We start from the raw sequence: 18,070 nt of genomic DNA on the forward strand, positions 1-18,070 counted from the left end.
TTTCTAGTTTTAAATCAAATAAAATCCTCATTCAATCCAGATACTTCTGCAGAATCTGACCTATAAGATACTGCATTTTATTTTAAGTACTCTAAAAATTAGTTGCAGATTTTTTGCTTTACTACTTTAATTGCTTCTGAAATATTAATCTATCATGTTGTTTGTTCTTGCTTTAGCAGTACAAGTTTCAAATATGTTTTAGATACTTTTTTCTTCTTTATTAAATTTCCCATGTATTTCCGTAGCATACTGAAATTAAAATACTACTTTAAGCAAAACTTTACAATTGCTTGTAATTGGAATTGAATAATGCCTTTTCTTAATCAGTAGCTAAGTCAATATGTTGGTACGTGCTTGTTCTCATGTGGTCCCATAACCCAAAGGTGAAGCAAACACAAGTTGCACAAATGCCTGCTTGTCCTGACTTCAACAGGAGTGGATTTTTAGATGTTTATTTATCTGGAATGTTGTGTTTTGGCTCACCTTAACCCCTTGGTTTGGATATGTGTCTTAGCCGAGTAGTCTGGCAACGCACAACTATTTCAGCACTATTGTAGCGATTTGGAAAATTAAAGGGGATTTGCCATTGTTTTGGAGACGCTAAAAGGTGCCTGCCATTTCATCCAATTTTGTGTATCTATCTCACTGGGAATATTTAATAGCATGACAAAATCTTGTGATATTTTACTTATGTTGTGTTTGGCTCTTCAATGCCCTGTGTGCAGTAACCTGTATTTGGAGCAATTCTGAGCGAGCCCCTTTGTGCATGGTTTCTGTAGCAGGGAGCCATAGTATCCTCTCCAAGTAGGTGGCAAAATTGTGTACTGAGTTGTGCATAGTGAAGCTTTTGTTTCCTGGTCCATCAGGAACAGTGAATATAATCAAAGCCAGACAAACTTTAATCGTTTCTGATTTCTCATTGTTTGTTTGATCAGTTCTAAGCAGGGAGCTGAATTCCCAGTATCACTTTATTGAATTTTTTGAAGAACATAATTAGCCCAATCCATTTCTTCAACACTTGTAGAATACCCTAAATACCTTTTATATTTTTCTAGTTTGAGCTAATACGATAACATATTATTTATCTCTACTTCTATTAAGTAAAAAATGAATTTATATGTGATTTATTCACAGACTAATATTACTTTCTTTCAGTGTAATGTATATGTGTGTGAATAATATAATTCTGTGGCATGCTGTTTTAGGCAGTGTGAGGGAAACCTTCCTGTAGTATACCAAGTAACTCGTAAATGCCTTGTAGACTTCCAGTGAAACTAGGTTCTTGTTGGGTAGTAAATATGTGCTTGAGTGAGCTGCAGTACAGTGTGTCATCTGTTCTTGGGCTTGAGTCTGTCAGTACTGTCTACAAGGTGTTAAAGTGCACAGTAATGCGAGCTCTGCAAGGAATTTCTGTCAAGACAAAGTAGTTGTGCCAAGGGTACCATAAGATTTGCTGAACAAACGCTGCTCATGTTGATTGCAGTGCTGTTTTTTCTAGTGTAAAAAAACCTGTACAGGGTAATCCATAACTGCTGCAGTTTTCATTTGTGCCTGTTTCTCTAACTATTAAAATGATGAGCTGTTGATAAACAGCAGCTGAGTGCTAGTGACTTTCCAGAATCTAAGATATGTTTGATAGTGAGAAGAAAAGCAAACTGAGATAAGCAAACGTGTGTCTCAGTTCAAAGTTTCTGAAAACCTTTGTGCTTATTTTGCAATGGGGATAGTAGAAGTGGTAGAGAGGAATTTCTTTCCTTGCAGATCACTAATCGGAGGGTGGCTTGTTTCTGTCCTCTTTCAGAAATCGAGGCCAAGGAAGCTTGTGACTGGCTGCGGGCTGCTGGGTTCCCACAGTATGCGCAGCTTTATGAAGGTAGGCACCTGAACTCGATCCTCTCCCAGCAACTTTTGGACAATAAGATGTCATATTCACCAATAAATGAGATTCAGGGGCACAACTGAAGTTCCAGTATATACCATGACTTTTAGGGACTGGTCTGCTCTCTGCTATCCACCACACACATAGGTGTACCAAACCCAATGAGACTCTGAAGCACTCAAGACTTTTGAACTTTTTTCAGGTTTTTCTTTTAGTCTGAATCTTCCAAACATCATCATAGAACAAATGTAAATGTTAGTACAGTGATACGTTCCCTCTGGTTAGAACAGAAAGGAACGTAGTCATCCACTGCTACATGCCCAGTCTTGAAATAAAAAAGCTGTGTCCAGCTCCACTGGCCAACTCTCCTAATGGAACAGTAGTAGGGAATTCTGCATATGCATGGGTACATCTGTTTGCCTCGTGATTCCCAAGTCCTGTGTGTTTTTTCAGAACGACTTGGGTCGGAGATAGACACAGGCTTACTATGAGGGGAAAAAGAACATACAAGCTGTTGTTGCACAGAAGCTCCTCAGAGGAGTGGCTACCTCCTGCAGACACTTGTCCTTCTCTGGGATGAATTCACTCTGTGTGTCTGCTTTAGTTTTGCTCAATTAGAATTGTTGTCTTTGCTGCCTCTCCAACCTGCTAGAAACCTGCAGGTTTGGCATACATTTCTTACCCTCCGATGCAGAGTAGCATACAGAAGTTTGTTTTAAAGTGTGATGTCCTTTTTATGTATCTATATTATTGTTCAGAATTTTCCCCCACACCACTTAAAATTACTTTCATTGTAGTGCAATTATTGTGCACTCTTAACTGCCTCTTCATTTTTACAAAGCAAAATCCAGCTGCTGCTTGTAAGAACGAGCATAGAAAGTTTGTTATTTACAGTGAATAACTGCTGAAAATTACAGCAAATGCTGAGCTGACCTTGAAAAATGATCTTGTTGAGCTTTGATTTGCAGCTGCATTAGCAATACGAGATCATAATAGCACTTTCAAAAGCAGCACTTGGCAAGACTTTCCTTTGCCTGTTCAGAAATTAAATTTCCTTTTATTTTTTCTTTTTTTCCTTCCTTCTTTTTTTTGTGTTCTCATGGAGATGCCAAGGCTTTCTTGGGATATGGAGCTGTAACTGTACCTCCAGTCTTCATTACAACTGAGGCAAAACTTTCAGCTGATTATGTGGGTTTGTGGGTTTTTTATTATACTGAGTCATAAATCCCCTAATAAATTACTTGCGTTCAGAAAACATTGCCCTACCTAGAGATTCTAAACTTACATGAAGTTTCTATTGTAACAGCATGTCCTGTCTAACATCAAAAGGACCACAGAGGTGAGAGAGAAGCTGTGAGAGCAAGGCCAGCCATACCCATTGAAAGGACAGCTGTCCTTACTGAAAAACAATATACCATTGTCCTGTGCAAGCCCCCCTGACAGCAGCAACAACAAAGCCAGCAATAGCATAGATTAACTGTTAAAAAAATGGTCTTATGCAGACTATCAAGTTCTTTCAAGTCACCTCCTTCACTTAAGTTCTCCCACGTTCTCTTGTGGGCATTCTAAGATACAACTTTCCCAGTGGAAAAACTTACATCAGCAGTGCTAAAAAATACCAGTTGAATGTGCTCGCCCTCTTTACTTGTACTTTCTACTTAAAATAGTGACGGGGAGACCTATGAATCAATTGCGTATCGTACAAGAGTTCTGAGAAGTCACCTATGTGGGTTGTTCCCACACAGAGCACATTTGATATGGGAGATTAATCAGTGAACCTTTGTCAGTTGCTTTGCTAAAACCACAGTTTTCTGTAGAAAATACAGAATTCCTAGCATTTTGCAGAATTTGAATTCCTGAGGCAATTGTGGAAGCTGTGGATACCCTGTCCCTGGAAGTGTTCAAGGGCAGGTTGGACAGCTCTTAGGGAAACCTGATCTAATCGAAGGTGTCCCTGTCCATAGCAGGGGGTTTGGAACTAAATGAACTTTAAGGTCCTTCCAACACAAACCATTCTATAGTGCTATGAAAATGAGGATGTAGAACTCGTTTCTGTTGTTATAGAAAATTAATTAATTTCATAGAATTCATATAGTTCATTTTCTGTTAGTATAGAAAATATCTTTCTAGAAATTAATATCAGTCTTAATTCTTTTCCTCATTTCAGCTCATTCTTCCCAGTCTCCAGAAATTAAAAAATTCACAGGAAGTTACTGGGATCAGGAAAATTGTATGCAACTGCAGCAGTCTGTTCATAGATTGACCTTGTATTTCTGTGTGCCCTGAACAACCAGCAGCTTCGGGTGGGAGTTTTAGCTGTGCAAGGAATGCCAGATCAGGACCTGTATGACAGTCAGGAATCTGTGGAGTACAGTAAATAATATATATGTGTTTGCTGCTTCAGAGCTGAAGTAAATTTTCAGTTCTCTGCCAACATTGTTTCCTCCCCCTCACTCTCCCAGTTGTTTACCCAAATAATCTCCTAAGGAAAGGAGGCAGTATGGTCTCCACGCAGCTTGGCTTGCTTTCATTTCAAGCCGTATCTCATTAATGTATCAGTGTCAAACTTTTAAATAGCTTGATTAACAGCTAAGGAGATTAAAGGCTTTTTTTTTCATTCTTTCAGAGTTTTGGCATTTACTGACCTTTGTTCTTTAATGTGAGATATTAGTACTTTGATGGAGATTGCACATTTATTTTAAATAAAGCTAGCCTGAATTAGTTTGCACTTCTGATGTCTGATAGGGAAGCTTGCATTTGCCTTTTTCTGTCTCCCATTGTTTCATCTCTGCTTTAACAATTTTTCCTCTATTCTGTATATGAACTTTCAGTTATCAAGGCTGCATGTCAAAAATTTGTAGATGAAAAGGAAGCACCTCTGGCATTTGAGGCGATAGCATGTGTTTACCTAAGAAGTACCAATCACTGGCATCTTGATGAGCTCAGCTGAAGGCAGCTGGTTGTTTGAAATAACGCATCACTGGGAATAAGTGTCACTTTGATTCCATCTGTTTCTTTTCCTACAGATCTCCTTTTTCCAGTTGACATTGCTCTAGTCAAGCGAGAGCATGACTTTCTGGACAGAGATGCTATTGAGGCATTATGCAGGTAGGTGAATAAAAATCACACTGCATTTTGAAACAAAACCCTTCCTGCGTGATAGAAAGTACCTGGAAAAAGCACAACAAAAAAAGACACAGAAAAGTTTGTGGTTTTCATTACAATACTTTATTGGGCTAAGTGATGTTTGGGGATCTTATTTTAAAAAATGTTGGGAGGAGAGTAGCAGGAATCTTTGTGAAAGGGATTTCATAGGCATATTTTTTATTATTCTTCTTTGTTTGCTTTCCTTCCTAATTCCCAAATTAGTTAGGCATGTGAAAGTAGAACTGTGCTGGCTATAGCCATCTGCACATACAACTGCAGCACCAATTCCCACACAGGAATTGGGTTTTGGGAACAGTGTTAGCAAAGCGATGCTGGTGCACTCCATCACTCTCTTACCTTGGTGGACAGCTGTGTATACAAACAAAATGCTGTGTATACAAAGTGCTCTATATACAAACCCTCATGCTCGCCTCAGTGCATCACCCTGTGTAACATGGGTATGGCTGAAAGGGATAATGTAAGGGAATCTAATAGTTTATCACTACTCCAAAGACAGGCCTGCCCTCAGCCACATGCTCACATTAACTTATCTTTGTTGTTTATGGGCTCCTTCCACAAACCAGTTCAATTGGCTCACCCCACAAAAAGAGTCTTGATAGTCCTTTCCTGGGTGAGTAAAGTAAATCAGTGGAAAAGCATAATGAAGTTCACAGTAAGTGTGAAGAATGGGGCAGGACCCCACAGCCAGCTGCAGAAGCAGGAGAAGGGGTAGGTAGAGAAAAATAGAGAGCAAGACTTGCTGGTGTCTAGCAGGTTTTTTTTTTACAGAACTACAGCCCCAGCATTACCAGTTTGGTCATAAAAGCAATCACAATGGCCCCATCTGACATCAGCTAACATTAATCCATCCATCAGTTACCTCCTCTAGTGTGAGTCCACAATCTTAAATGGCAAAAGAAAAAAGCTTTAACTTCTCATATCTTCTATTACCTAGAAATAAGTGCAGTTTTATGGCCCCATCCTTCAGTATGGCAGCTTTCCAAACTGCCTGCAAAATGAATGCTTTTGGATACTGCATACATGGTGTCTGCAACTCTAAATGTCAGTAATTCTAATGAATTACAAAACCCTTTTAAGAATAGCTTTAAGTTAATAGTGTTCTCATGCCATCACTGCCATACTTGGAGGGGAAAGAGAGGGACTGGAATTTAAAGTTCTTCAGAAATATTTACAGGATTTTCAAACTAAGAAAACAGATTTCTTTGTCCAGTCATTAGGAGGGGAAATATCTCATTAATGTTAAATTCATGCAAGATGTGCCTTACTTAAGTGTGGTACATCTATTCCACCAATATTTAAATCTGATCTGTTGGTCTACTTATTTGTGTTCCCTGGAACTTGTGAAGTGAATGAACAGAAAGTACAGCAATGAGAATAAATGCTGATTCCCAGAAGCATGGTCGTCCCTCACCAGGAAAACAAAATACAGTCAAGGCAGCATATTTTGCATTTGGTGCTCACCTCCAAGAATACTTTATGACCCAGGATTAATTAATTATACAGGGAAAAAAAGGTAGCAGATTTTTTCTCTGATGAAAGTAGCAATGTGCACTCCATATCTCTGTGAGATTTGCTGTTAGTATGATACATAAAAACAGCACTTTTTCTGAACACCAAGGAAAGTAAAAAGATCTGTGTCCAATGGAAGTACACATTGTAAATTTTCTAATAAAAGTGAGAAAACCAAAATTATACATGTATATAGTTGTTTTGTGAACATAAGAATCCTGTAATAACGCTACTGATTGTAAAATAACAGATTTTTATTTTCAGATTGTTTTCTGTGTAATATGCATGTGTAATATTTATATGTAAGAATCCACTGGTCTTACTGTAGCTTGAGACAAAGATTTTAAGGGTTGAACTGTATCATTCTGAAGCCTGTGGCTTGTACATCAGAGTTATCTTTTACAAAATGACTTTAAAACTGACACTGAAGTATCTCCAGAAACATTCAGATACCACCTCAAAATAAAATTGAAGTAATTCAGTTAAGCACCTCAGATGTCTGAATTTGGCCTTTTACCTTGTGTGTTAGACAAAAGCAGTACATTATCACAACATTTTCACCTTTAGGGGTTTTTTTCCGCACCTCCTTGTTTAATTTTGCAAAGCCCACTAAAAACCGTGGAGAAGAACATCGTTTGGAATGCTGCCTTTCTGCCTGCAGCCTGGGTTTATTTTGACTCATGCCACAGTCAGTGTGTAAACAGGAAAGGGGTTTGCTCAGTAAAGACTTTGAACAGTTTCACAACTGTAAGTCTATCACCATTTCTTGACTGAAAATCAGAATACTTTGGGAGTTATTTGCACTTTCAGCACAGAGCCAAGTGAACGCTGTACACAGTGGATGGTAACAAAATAAGTAAGTGGTCTGTGCTGAGAATCTGCTTTCTATGTAACAGCCAGTGTTTCCCAGAATTTCTAATTACCTTGTTCTGATAACTGCATGTGAAATAATTGTATTAAAAAAGACTGTAGAAATCACAGTGACAGGGATTTCTTTTTTAAGTTTGAAGCATTTTAAATGATAGTTTACATCTGTACAGTATTGTTAATTATCATTTAATAATCTTATTAATGTAAGCAGGAAAATTAAGCTAACTTTAACTCACCCCACTATGTTTTTTATGGAAAATGTTTCAAGTGGAAAGGGGGTTGAGACTTGAACTACAGAGATAGCATATGGCACTCAGTAACAGATGGTTAAGAAATGTCATTTAGTGATCTTACCATGAAATGTAGGGTTAAAAATCTAAGAGTGATGACCCTATTTTAATTTTCTTGGATGCTTTCTTAGTGACTGTGCAAACCAGTGCTGGCCTTGCTTTCTTAGGACTTTATGTAGATTAATGACTGGGAATTTATCTCCAGCAGATAACTGGCGGCATCATGTGCTGATGAAACTAAGTACTGAAACGTGCTTATCCTAGAGGTTGTTGCTAAGTACAAAATACATAGCAAACCATGATGGAAATCCTTTCAAATCTCCTTATGCATAGCTAGGAAACCGTTACACTATATATGCAAGAGGTTTCTTAAATCTTTTATCATCAGGACTTCTCATCCAAGAAATTGGTTGTAATGTATTCACTGTTTGTATCATTTGGTCTGTGGAGAGCTGGCCTCCTTTGCAGAACAACATGCAGATGAACCCCAGGAGCCAAAGTAGAGGCTGTCCACTGAGACAAGACGTGTGATGAGTTAGTACAGGTATAATGGAGCTGGAATTTGATCTATAAGCGGAATTATGAATTTAGGTCCATCAAGAAAATATTTTAAACTTTAGAGCTAGATTACACAGTTCCTCAAATTCAAAATTATAATTTAAAATTCATAAATCTAGTATTCTGCATTGCTACTACCACTTTATTTGGGTGTGTGGGTGAGAACTTCTGTTAATAAGAACAAAATTAATTACCTGGGGTTACACCCAACATAGAACTGACTAGTACCTAGTTTAAAAAAGACTTCATGTCATAAACCCACATTTTAATTTAGAAGTTAGCTGTTCACACTACAGTTTTTCATAGTGAATATCTCATTCAGTCTGCCTCTCTTAAAAGAAGTTCAGGCTAAATTAGTTTGGCCGTTTCTGAGGAGAAGACTAGTAAAAATGGTTTCTGAGAGAAGCTCCAGTGTCCCATGTTTTGGGTGCAGCAGGTTCAGGCTGCCAGTGTAATTACCACTCAGGGCTGACTTGGGGTCTAGGACAGAGAGGCAAGTTCTGCTGCCTTGGTCATCCTCAGGAGGAAGGGGTTTGCAGAGCTGGGGTGAAGGAGAGTGAGAGCTGAGATAGGAGTCCACAGACAGTGAGGAAAAGTGATGTCTTGGAGATAGAATGCTCCATGGGAGTAACATAACATCTGGATGTGAAGATGTATAGAGAGGGCTGGCTCAAAGACATTTCTCTAAATGATGGGAAAGAATATTATCTTGTCATCCAGACAGTCATCTAGAGAGTGGCCAGGGTAGGAGGCATAGTCAAAATTGAGATTGAGACAGCCAGTCAGTGAAAGTGGCTGTAACTGCTGTCTGCAGCAATCCTGCCCTTTCCCTCCCTCTCCCATCTTGTCTTCAGGAAGGTGTCACTGAGACAGGTTTGGGCAGAATAAGATGGAGCTAAAGAATGAGGCAGGTCTGCTGACTGTCAGTAAGGAAATGATAAGTGAACTTATACCTGGGAGTGGAGTTAACAAAGGAGAAGTTCCAGACCCAGAAGAGAAAATTGTGGTTTATTAACAGGCATCAATTTGATGAGAAGATCTGTTGAAAGTTAATGTGAGCTTATATGCTTAAAAAGTATTGCAAAGCATATGTGAAGGTTAGTGACAGTTGTATAGGTAAATCTCATCCTGACAAACTAAACTTTGTAAGCTTAGCTTTGCTGACTCACTAATGTGTTTGGAAGGCAATTTTGCATATTGCACTGTGTTTTCAGTGGTGTGTAGTTCAAGGACCTCGGCACTCCTGAATTTGAGCAAAAGTTGAAGCAGGACGTGTGATGTATATAATGGAAGTTGCCGACCTGAGACAATTGCTGGAGAAATTTAGATTTCAAAAGGGAAACTGGTTTGGAGATGCATCCATGTCAAATATGTAACAGAGACTTTATTTACCTCACAGCTGTTGAATTTAACCTCACTCATTGGGGGTTACCTTATCGTGCCTTCTTACTAATTTTTGTGAGGAGTGTGTCAGGAGATTTCTTTTTAAAATACCCTCTGTGACAATAAAGGTCTTTGCTCTACCATTTTCCACCTATTTCAGGGGTTTTAGTTGAGTAGGAGAGAAGTCTGGGGATGTAATCTTTGTGAAATCAGAGATTGTCTTTATTAGTGGTCAGACAGGCTGGAGCTAGATAAAGCCTGATCCAGGGATTCAGTGGTAACTTCTCTCTGCATAAGCCAAAGGTTGCAACACTGTGAAATTTGTAAATTATTACACAATATAGAACTGAAACCAGTTTAATGTTTCCTGGTCTTGAGGTCCAGGACTTGAGAGGAGAATGTGTTTATAGCAGAGATGGAGGCAGCTTTCTGATGCTTGTGTGGCCTCTTGAAAAAAACCAAACAGTTTTTTGTGTAGCATGTAGATGGGACATTCACCCTTCACCCACACCGTAAATACAATTCCTCTGAATTCACTGGACTTGTGCACATGCCCACCAGCTGCAGCCAGCAGGCCTGAACCTTTTGCCTTCTAAATTCAGAACAAAGATGAAATCTGAATAAAAAGGAGAGATCTGGATAACTTTTCTAACCTGCCACTGCCCTACTATTTGACCTGTGGCAATTATTCCTGTTTCCCTTCTTCTCTGCTGTGTTATGGCTGGGTCTAATTATAGATCAAACTGCCTTTTCTTTTTTACTTCATGGCTTGCAGCAAAAGCATCAGTAGCAGCTTTCCCATTTTCTTTGATGGCTTCAGGATTGGGCCCTGTGTAAATACCATCTGCAGCCAATCCTGTGCATAAAAGGCAAGGGAAAAGAGAAGAAACTAGTAATTCTCCCTGTGCATACATTTTCTGCATTCAAGTACAAGCTTCATGAATCTGAGAAAATTCATTTGAAGCAATAGGGCACATCAGCGTTTCTTTTCTTTTTTAGTTTTTCAAAACTGCAGATACAGGCTCTTCTTCTCACTTTGCTCAGATGAATTATTATGTGAAAATTACATAACTTCCTTTGGAATGAATAAGGCTTTTTAAAGCTCAGCTTTGCTGCTGTTGAATTTGGGCTGTAGTCCAGTTAAAGGAAAGGGGTGGCCCTGCTCCTGTGCCGCCTTCCTGCACACACAACTCTTCACGCAGCTCAGGGGAAATTCAACTCCAAGAAATATTGAAAGATTGGTTTTCAGCTCAGTTAGTTTAGCTCATCCAACCCACAGTACAATCTCATGAGTGAAAGTATTGACACGGGACTAAATCATCACTTCCATGAAGCTGCTGCTTCAGTTTTTCTGCCTTCTCCATTCTGCCCAGCCTGTTTCTTCCTTTTGCCTTGCCATAGCACTGGCAGTTCTCTAACCACACTCTACCAGTACAGATTTTAGCTGAAGCATGTCCTTGGAGCAGTTTCTGGGGAGGCAAGGACATGGAGAAGGGCAGGAGACCACAGCAGCCTGCATTTAGCTGGGCTTAACCTGCCTTTGAGCTGTGTCACGAATAGCGCTGACTTTTGCTGTGTTTTAAGCTGCCTGTGTTCGGCCTTGCACACTGAATATCTGGGGTAGAGCAGAGAAGACAGAAAATTTTTTGGTTGTTTTAGGGATACCTACCAGATCATTAGCTCATTGAGGAATAGAGGAATGCTCATATGTATTCATACAGTACTCCAAGATATGCATCCAGACTGCTGTCATATTACACAAGGAGGCTGGTTAGCTATTGCTGCTGCAGCAATTAATTTTTGTTTAAATTTTAGTCCTTCAGAAAAATATTTTTATATGAAAGAGACTTTCCATTTAGAAAGCAGAAATTGGGTCTGTGTTCTGATTGGTTTTCTTTAAACCGACAAGTTGTCTTGTCCCAGGACTGTATTGAAAATAATCATTATTCAAAAAAATATAAGCATCTAGTAAGTGGAAAATACGTTTTCCTCTGGGAAATTTCAGCTAATAAAGTACGATTTTTAAAGCAGCATGCTTTTTTAAATATAGTCACATGTTTACAGTGTCAAATTGGAAGACTTTTCTGTTATTTTTAGTCTGTCAAGGTTGACTGTTTCAGGGTTTGGATGTCTGCTATTTAGAACAAATGTAATTATTACAATTCGTAGGATGTGATATACTTCTCAATTTAGTCCAAATTTCCGTTAACTTCTCTTTACTTTGGTTCAGGTAATTGCAACAAATAGTCATCCATCGCTCCCTCTGAAGTTAGAGTACAGCCAAATGTAATGGGTTAATAGTTAAGTAAATTAGGGCTCTAATTGAAACTCTGCTTGTGGCTATTTGTATGCAGAGCAGTTTGGGGACGGCCTTCACAAAAGCTTTGAACTGGAATAGCCTGTGTCAAAACACTGGAGTATTCTCTTAATATGGTTTCCTTTGCTCCTTGCAGGCGCTTAAATACTTTAAACAAATGTGCAGTGATGAAGCTAGAAATTAGTCCCCACAGGAAAAGGGTAAGTTCATTTAATGTCTTCTGTTACAGCATTGTGTGTTAATAAAACTGAAAAATAACATCTAGCAGATTGTTTAGCTTCAGTTTAGGATTACACCTGAGTAGAACCTGGCAAGGACACAGTAAAAAAGTAAAAAATCTGCTTACATTTCTTCTTGTGTTGTCACTGAGTGAAAGCTGCAGGGCTTGGCAGCGGGTAAATGTTGTCTAGCAAACTTTTCCCTGGGATGCTGCTTTCAGTGTGAAAGGCACTGGACTTCTCTGCCAGTGAGGTTGTTGGTGTTGGAGCCTATTGTCTGCACTCAGACAAGACTGTATAGAGTAGGCTTGGTGGCCATGGTGAGCTGACCTTAATGTTAGACGACTGTCTTTGATCTCATCTTCAGTTTTGGTTCTCTGCCATCATGTTAGAATTGTATTTTATTGTGATGTAGGCAGGATCAGTTAGACTGTGCTTGGCCTGCAAAGGAAAGGATTAGGCACGTTGCTTCCTTTCCAATATCTTTTCAGAATACAACAACTACCTTTTCAGAAAGTTTGCATGTTTCCAGGGAGCTCAGCAGGAATTAGAAGTGTTTCCTGAATCTTCAGGATTCCTGTGGAGTGGGGTGAGAAATAAGAGAGCATCTACTGTAACTTCAGTAAGGTAGTACCGACTTGCTAATAAGGTACCACTCAATAGCTGTCTTAAAACTATGTGTGTGTCCTAGTAGGGATCAGTAATTGATACTGTCCCCTGGGATATGACAACTGCAGATAAAGATGACTGAGTTAAGGCAATACAATGCTGCCCTACCCTTAACAAGAATGCATACAAATGCTCTGAGGTTGTTTACCAGGAATTAATCCCCTCTTTCCCTATCTGTTTGAGGTATGTTGGAAAGAGCATCCAGGCTCCAGAAGATAACACTCTGAGGCAGCATATGTAGGAACGCCTTAAAAGTAGGGGTGGGCAGCTGGATTGCCATTTATGACCACCAGAAGATTTCTCATCCTTGTTCCTGAACCTTGCTAACACTGGTATGATCAGTGTTGGTATTAGAGGTCAGACCAGACGTGACTTCAGGTCCAAACCTCAGATCTTCCAGAGTCTGGATGTTACCTTTTGTTTCAGTCCTTCCTGAATTTCATTCACCAGCCATGTTCTGGCAGATGGACTTGGAGCCTATTCCCTTTTGTTATTGATGTCAATAAATTCAGTACTTTAAAGCTTTTTAGTACTAGGGAAAAATTGTGCTGCCAGAAACATATGTTTCTTTATGTTTCCACTGACTTCTTTGCAAATTAAAATCACTTTATTGCACCTTTTTTTCTTCCAATCAAATCTCATTCACCACCAAACCGTCATTATTAGCCACTGGCTGTTTCAGATGACTTTTTTCCTTCTGAAAACTTTAAATGAGCAAGCTAGAATTCTTGGGTTTTCATCTGAGTCATGGACAGAAGTAGTTTGCAGTAGCTGGGAAACAAAGAAAATGATGCTTGCTCTGTGTCTCATGTGTATTTGGTCATAAAGAAATAAATACAGTATTTCACTTATTTTCCTGAGTTGCTGAAATGTCCTATTAAAAAAAAAAAAAGAAAGAAAAGAAAAACTAGGAGGTGATCAGGATCTGAAGTATGCATACATAAACTAATTGAAATATGAATGATTTACTTGTTTTTCAGAGAATAAATGTTTGTATTCTTGGCACACAAATAGTTACAGTTTGGGTTATGCATATGTGTTTGTTTTTAAATTAAAGCAAATTAAACAAATGAAGTGAAATTCATGGAACTGGGTGGCAATTAGTCTAAACACCAAAGATTATTTTGTGGTTTCATGGTGTTATATTAAAATATCTTCACTGGTTTTATTTTTCCGATGTGAAACTTTCCATATATTTGGAAGACCAAATATATCAGGATCATTCCCTTTTAGTATTTAGATGAAAAGATTGTAGGCGTAATTGATGTATGTGTAATTGTACTCGAAGCATTACTCATACATCAAACATGTTATTTACAATTTACTTACGTGCTTCGCTGTCAGTGAGCTCTTGCTGCTCACTATCTACGTGTGTTAAAGTTTGCCTGAAGCTAGCCTGAATTCACAGGACATTCTTAAAATGTTAGCTGCTAGCCTGTGGGAGGAAGAGTGGACCAGGTAAGAGCCTGGAGCCATCACACTCTTGCAGTGCAAGGGCTTCTTTTGCTGTCTCATTAGTCACAGTGAGGAGGCTGTTCAGTTCCCAAATGGGTAAGGAATTAAGCCACTAAAATTCAGAATGTATGAGAAACATCTCGTAATTGCAAAGAGGAGTATAAACATATAGCCACTATCAACAAAGTGTAGCTTTGGAGAGAGTCCAGAGGGACCCCAACCTCTGACTGACTCCAGTTTAAAATGTTATGCATGCCAGGAATTTCCATTGATGTGAGGGCTATCCACTGTGACCAATTAATTAAAAGTCTATGGATACTAGGGTTTTTAAAATAGAACAATTTAAAGTAGATTGTATTGTTTGTTTCTTTTTATGAACAGAGTATCTTTTGTATTTAAAAACCGTTAAAATATATTGCCTGTACCATGTTATCTTTTCCCGTGACAGGCTTTATGGCCTAATCTTCCTCTCCCTGAAGTAAAAGACTGTTTTCACTTTAAATTCAGTGGGAACAAGGTCATGCTTAAAGCAGTTTAGTGGACATTGTATTTAAATGCAACCACCTTTGCTGTTTGAGCAGTTTGCAAGCAATACTTTCAGGGTTCTTCTTTGCAGAGTGAAGATTCAGATGAAGATGAACCTTGTGCAATAAGTGGCAAATGGACTTTTCAGAGGGACAGCAAGAGGTGGTCGAGGCTTGAAGAGTTTGATGTCTTCCCTCCAAAACCGGACTTGAATATCCCGTCCCCAGAAGCTCCTCATCTTACGAACGCTGCAAGCCGTGAGAGCGTGCTCACAGACCTCAGCGAACGCCAGGAGGTGGCTTCTATTCTGAGCATCAGCAGCACCAGCAGCCACCAACCAACCCTGCAGAGCGAGGCGTCTACCACCAGGACAAACTCAGTAGTGAGCGTTTGTTCATCGAGCAATTTTGTAGCCAACGATGACTCATTCAGCAGCCTGCCCTCGCCCAGGGAACTGAACTTCAGCTTCAACACAAAAGCCAATGAGAAGAATGCCAAGTCCAAGACAAAGAGCCTGCTCAAGAGAATGGAGAGTCTTAAAATCAAGAGTTCTCACCATGGCAAGAGCAAAGTTCCTTCAAAGCTTGGCCTGATTATTAGTGGGCCAATCCTGCAGGAGGGCATGGATGAAGATAAGCTGAAACAACTTAACTGCGTGGAGATTTCCGCCCTCAATGGCAATCACATCAACTTCCCTATGGTACGAAAGAGGAGCGTCTCCAATTCCACCCAGACCAGCAGCAGCAGTAGTCAGTCTGAGACGAGCAGTGCTGTCAGCACACCCAGTCCTGTCACACGAACACGCAGCCTCAGTGCCTACAACAAAAGGGTGGGCATGTACCTGGAAGGCTTTGACCCCTTCAATCAGTCAACGTTCAGTGATGTGATGGAGCAGAACTTCAAGAACCGGGGCAGTTTTGCGGAAGACACCGTGTTTTTTATCCCTGAGGATCATAAGCCTGGCACTTTTCCCAAAGCACTCTCCAATGGCAACTTCTCCCCGACAGAAAGCAACACCTCTGTTAACTGGAGGACAGGGAGTTTCCATGGACATGGCCACCTCACCCTCCGGAGGGAAAACAGTGGCGACAGCTCCAAAGAGCTAGGCATGGGAAAAAGACGCAACTCCTCCAGTTCGGTGAGCAGCCGCCTGAGTATTTACGACAACGTGCCAGGTTCGATCCTGTATTCCAGTACAAGCGACCTGGCTGACCTCGAAAATGAAGACATATTCCCAGAACTAGATGACATCCTATACCATGTCAAAGGGATGCAGAGAATAGTGAACCAGTGGTCAGAGAAGTTCTCAGATGAAGGGGACTCTGACTCAGCACTCGACTCCATCTCCCCATGTCCTTCCTCTCCAAAGCAGATTCACCTTGATGTAGATAATGATCGAAGAACACCAAGTGACCTCGACAGTACAGGGAATTCACTGAATGAAACAGAAGAGCCCACAGGGATCCAGGACAGGAGAGACTCTGGGGTGGGTGCATCGCTGACACGGTCCAGCAGGTGAGACCATGAGCATTGGGACTTGGGGTGGCCTGGGAATGTCCCCTCCAGACCAAGTGGCTCTATAGTAGCTGCACCACACTTAGTTAAGGTGCAGTAGAAGCTGTGGCCATTCAAGCACACGTGTTGTTCCATTGCTTCCCAAAACCATTATGGGGAAGGGAAGTATTTGTGCAAGACTTTGTGGTTCCTACAATTCATAGTTGTATGTTTGTATGTTGAGCTTGAGTTGTCATTGAAAAAGCAATGTTAAGGCAGTTTTGGGGCACAATAATAATTCTTCAAACTGAAATGGTCCATGGGAGGGGAGGGCCATCAGGTAGGATTAATCACTTTTTACGTTGGCTAGGAGAACCAAGAATAAGTGTGTTCTGGTTTGTGTCAGTCTGTAGTAAAAGCCTTGTCTTTTAGACTACTTCAAAAAATTGCATTTTTCAGTAGCAGGCTGTTTCTAATAGCATACTAGGGCACTAAATCTGTGGGGAAAATGAGGCTTGTTTACTTTCTCTTGATCACTGTAGCACAGTGGGAGACTGGGGGAGTTCTAGTGGCCTTCAGATTCTGCTGGGAGTTTTACAACAGGATGGATGACTGTGTTTTGTATTGTGAGTAGAGCAAGGATTTTAATTCTTTCTAGCTTTGTTTCCAGTTTTCCTTAAAAGTGGTGCAAATCATTTAGTTATCTACAGCTGCTTGTATAGACTTAAAAGGACTTTTAGAAGTGCAGAGTTCCTATTTGATGTGTCTTAAAAATTCATGCCATTTTTTCTTAATGGAGTTTTTTGATTCCCATTGCCGTAATACTGAAAGGACTTCGGAAGAAGGGTGTTGGAGCCCTTGGAGGATATCTGATAGGGCAAGGCTGTGTAGCTAGCACTGAGCTGTGGGTCAGCTCAGAGTACACATTCCCATCTGAAGCACATGCACATGCTGCATCACACCAGGTGAGGCAGAAACACTGCTGGCTGATGCCTGTGAAATCTCAGAAGAAAGCAGCTGCCAAGGGCAGGGATCTCAGCAGTACATTTGCAGTAATTCCTGCACGTGTCTTGCAGAGACATTTCAGTAACCTGCCCTTTCTCTGTCTCCCATCTTCTCCACAGGCACAAGCTAAGGTGGCACAGCTTCCAGAGTTCCCACCGGCCCAGCCTCAGCTCGGCATCACTGCAGATCAACTGCCAGTCTGTGGCACAGATGAACCTGCTGCAGAAGTACTCTCTCCTGAAGCTGACTGCTCTCCTGGAGAAGTACACACCTTCCAACAAGCATGGTTTCAGCTGGTAAGGACACAGCGCTGTGTATAGAGAGCCCAACTATGCAAGCATGACAGTTGTGCTTGTCCCAAGCAACTTTTGGAAAGATGCAATGAATCCCTCCAATCCCTCTTTTTCCATATTTGCACTTCTTCCTCCAGCCTGTGCTGACAGTGATTTGTAGTTTCCTAAGACAGGGCTAAAATCACTAACCCTTTACATAAGTGTAATCCTATAAGACTTGAGAGATGTGTTTATGGGGACATGTGGGGGAACCAAAGCAAATGAAGTACAGACCAACTTTCTGAATGGGAAGATGTTCAGTATCTATAGCAAAAGAAGGACCACTTGTTTATTGAGGCAGTTAGCAAGTAGTAGCATAAATTGCTGCCAATCTTAACTTTTCTTCAGTTATTCTTAAATATTTGCATTATTCCCTTCACATAATTATGTAATTAAAT

At 40.2% G+C, this 18,070-nt stretch overlaps 1 protein-coding gene across 7 annotated transcripts in view; it reads left to right on the top strand.

Annotated features, from left to right (window-relative positions):
• Positions 1 to 18,070, top strand: part of DLC1 (DLC1 Rho GTPase activating protein) — a 220,992-nt gene that overhangs the window by 193,548 nt on the left and 9,374 nt on the right. For all 7 annotated transcript variants that reach the window (XM_010401619.4, XM_019287155.3, XM_010401623.4 and 4 more), the window contains 5 exons: positions 1,802 to 1,873; positions 4,906 to 4,987; positions 12,111 to 12,174; positions 14,933 to 16,356; positions 17,460 to 17,636. In XM_010401619.4, the coding sequence (XP_010399921.3) occupies positions 1,802 to 1,873; positions 4,906 to 4,987; positions 12,111 to 12,174; positions 14,933 to 16,356; positions 17,460 to 17,636 (1,819 nt within the window). The remainder of the gene's footprint in view (positions 1 to 1,801; positions 1,874 to 4,905; positions 4,988 to 12,110; positions 12,175 to 14,932; positions 16,357 to 17,459; positions 17,637 to 18,070) is intronic.

This window comes from Corvus cornix, chromosome 4, assembly GCF_000738735.6.
Source record: "Corvus cornix cornix isolate S_Up_H32 chromosome 4, ASM73873v5, whole genome shotgun sequence".
Taxonomy (NCBI): Eukaryota; Metazoa; Chordata; class Aves; order Passeriformes; family Corvidae; genus Corvus; species Corvus cornix.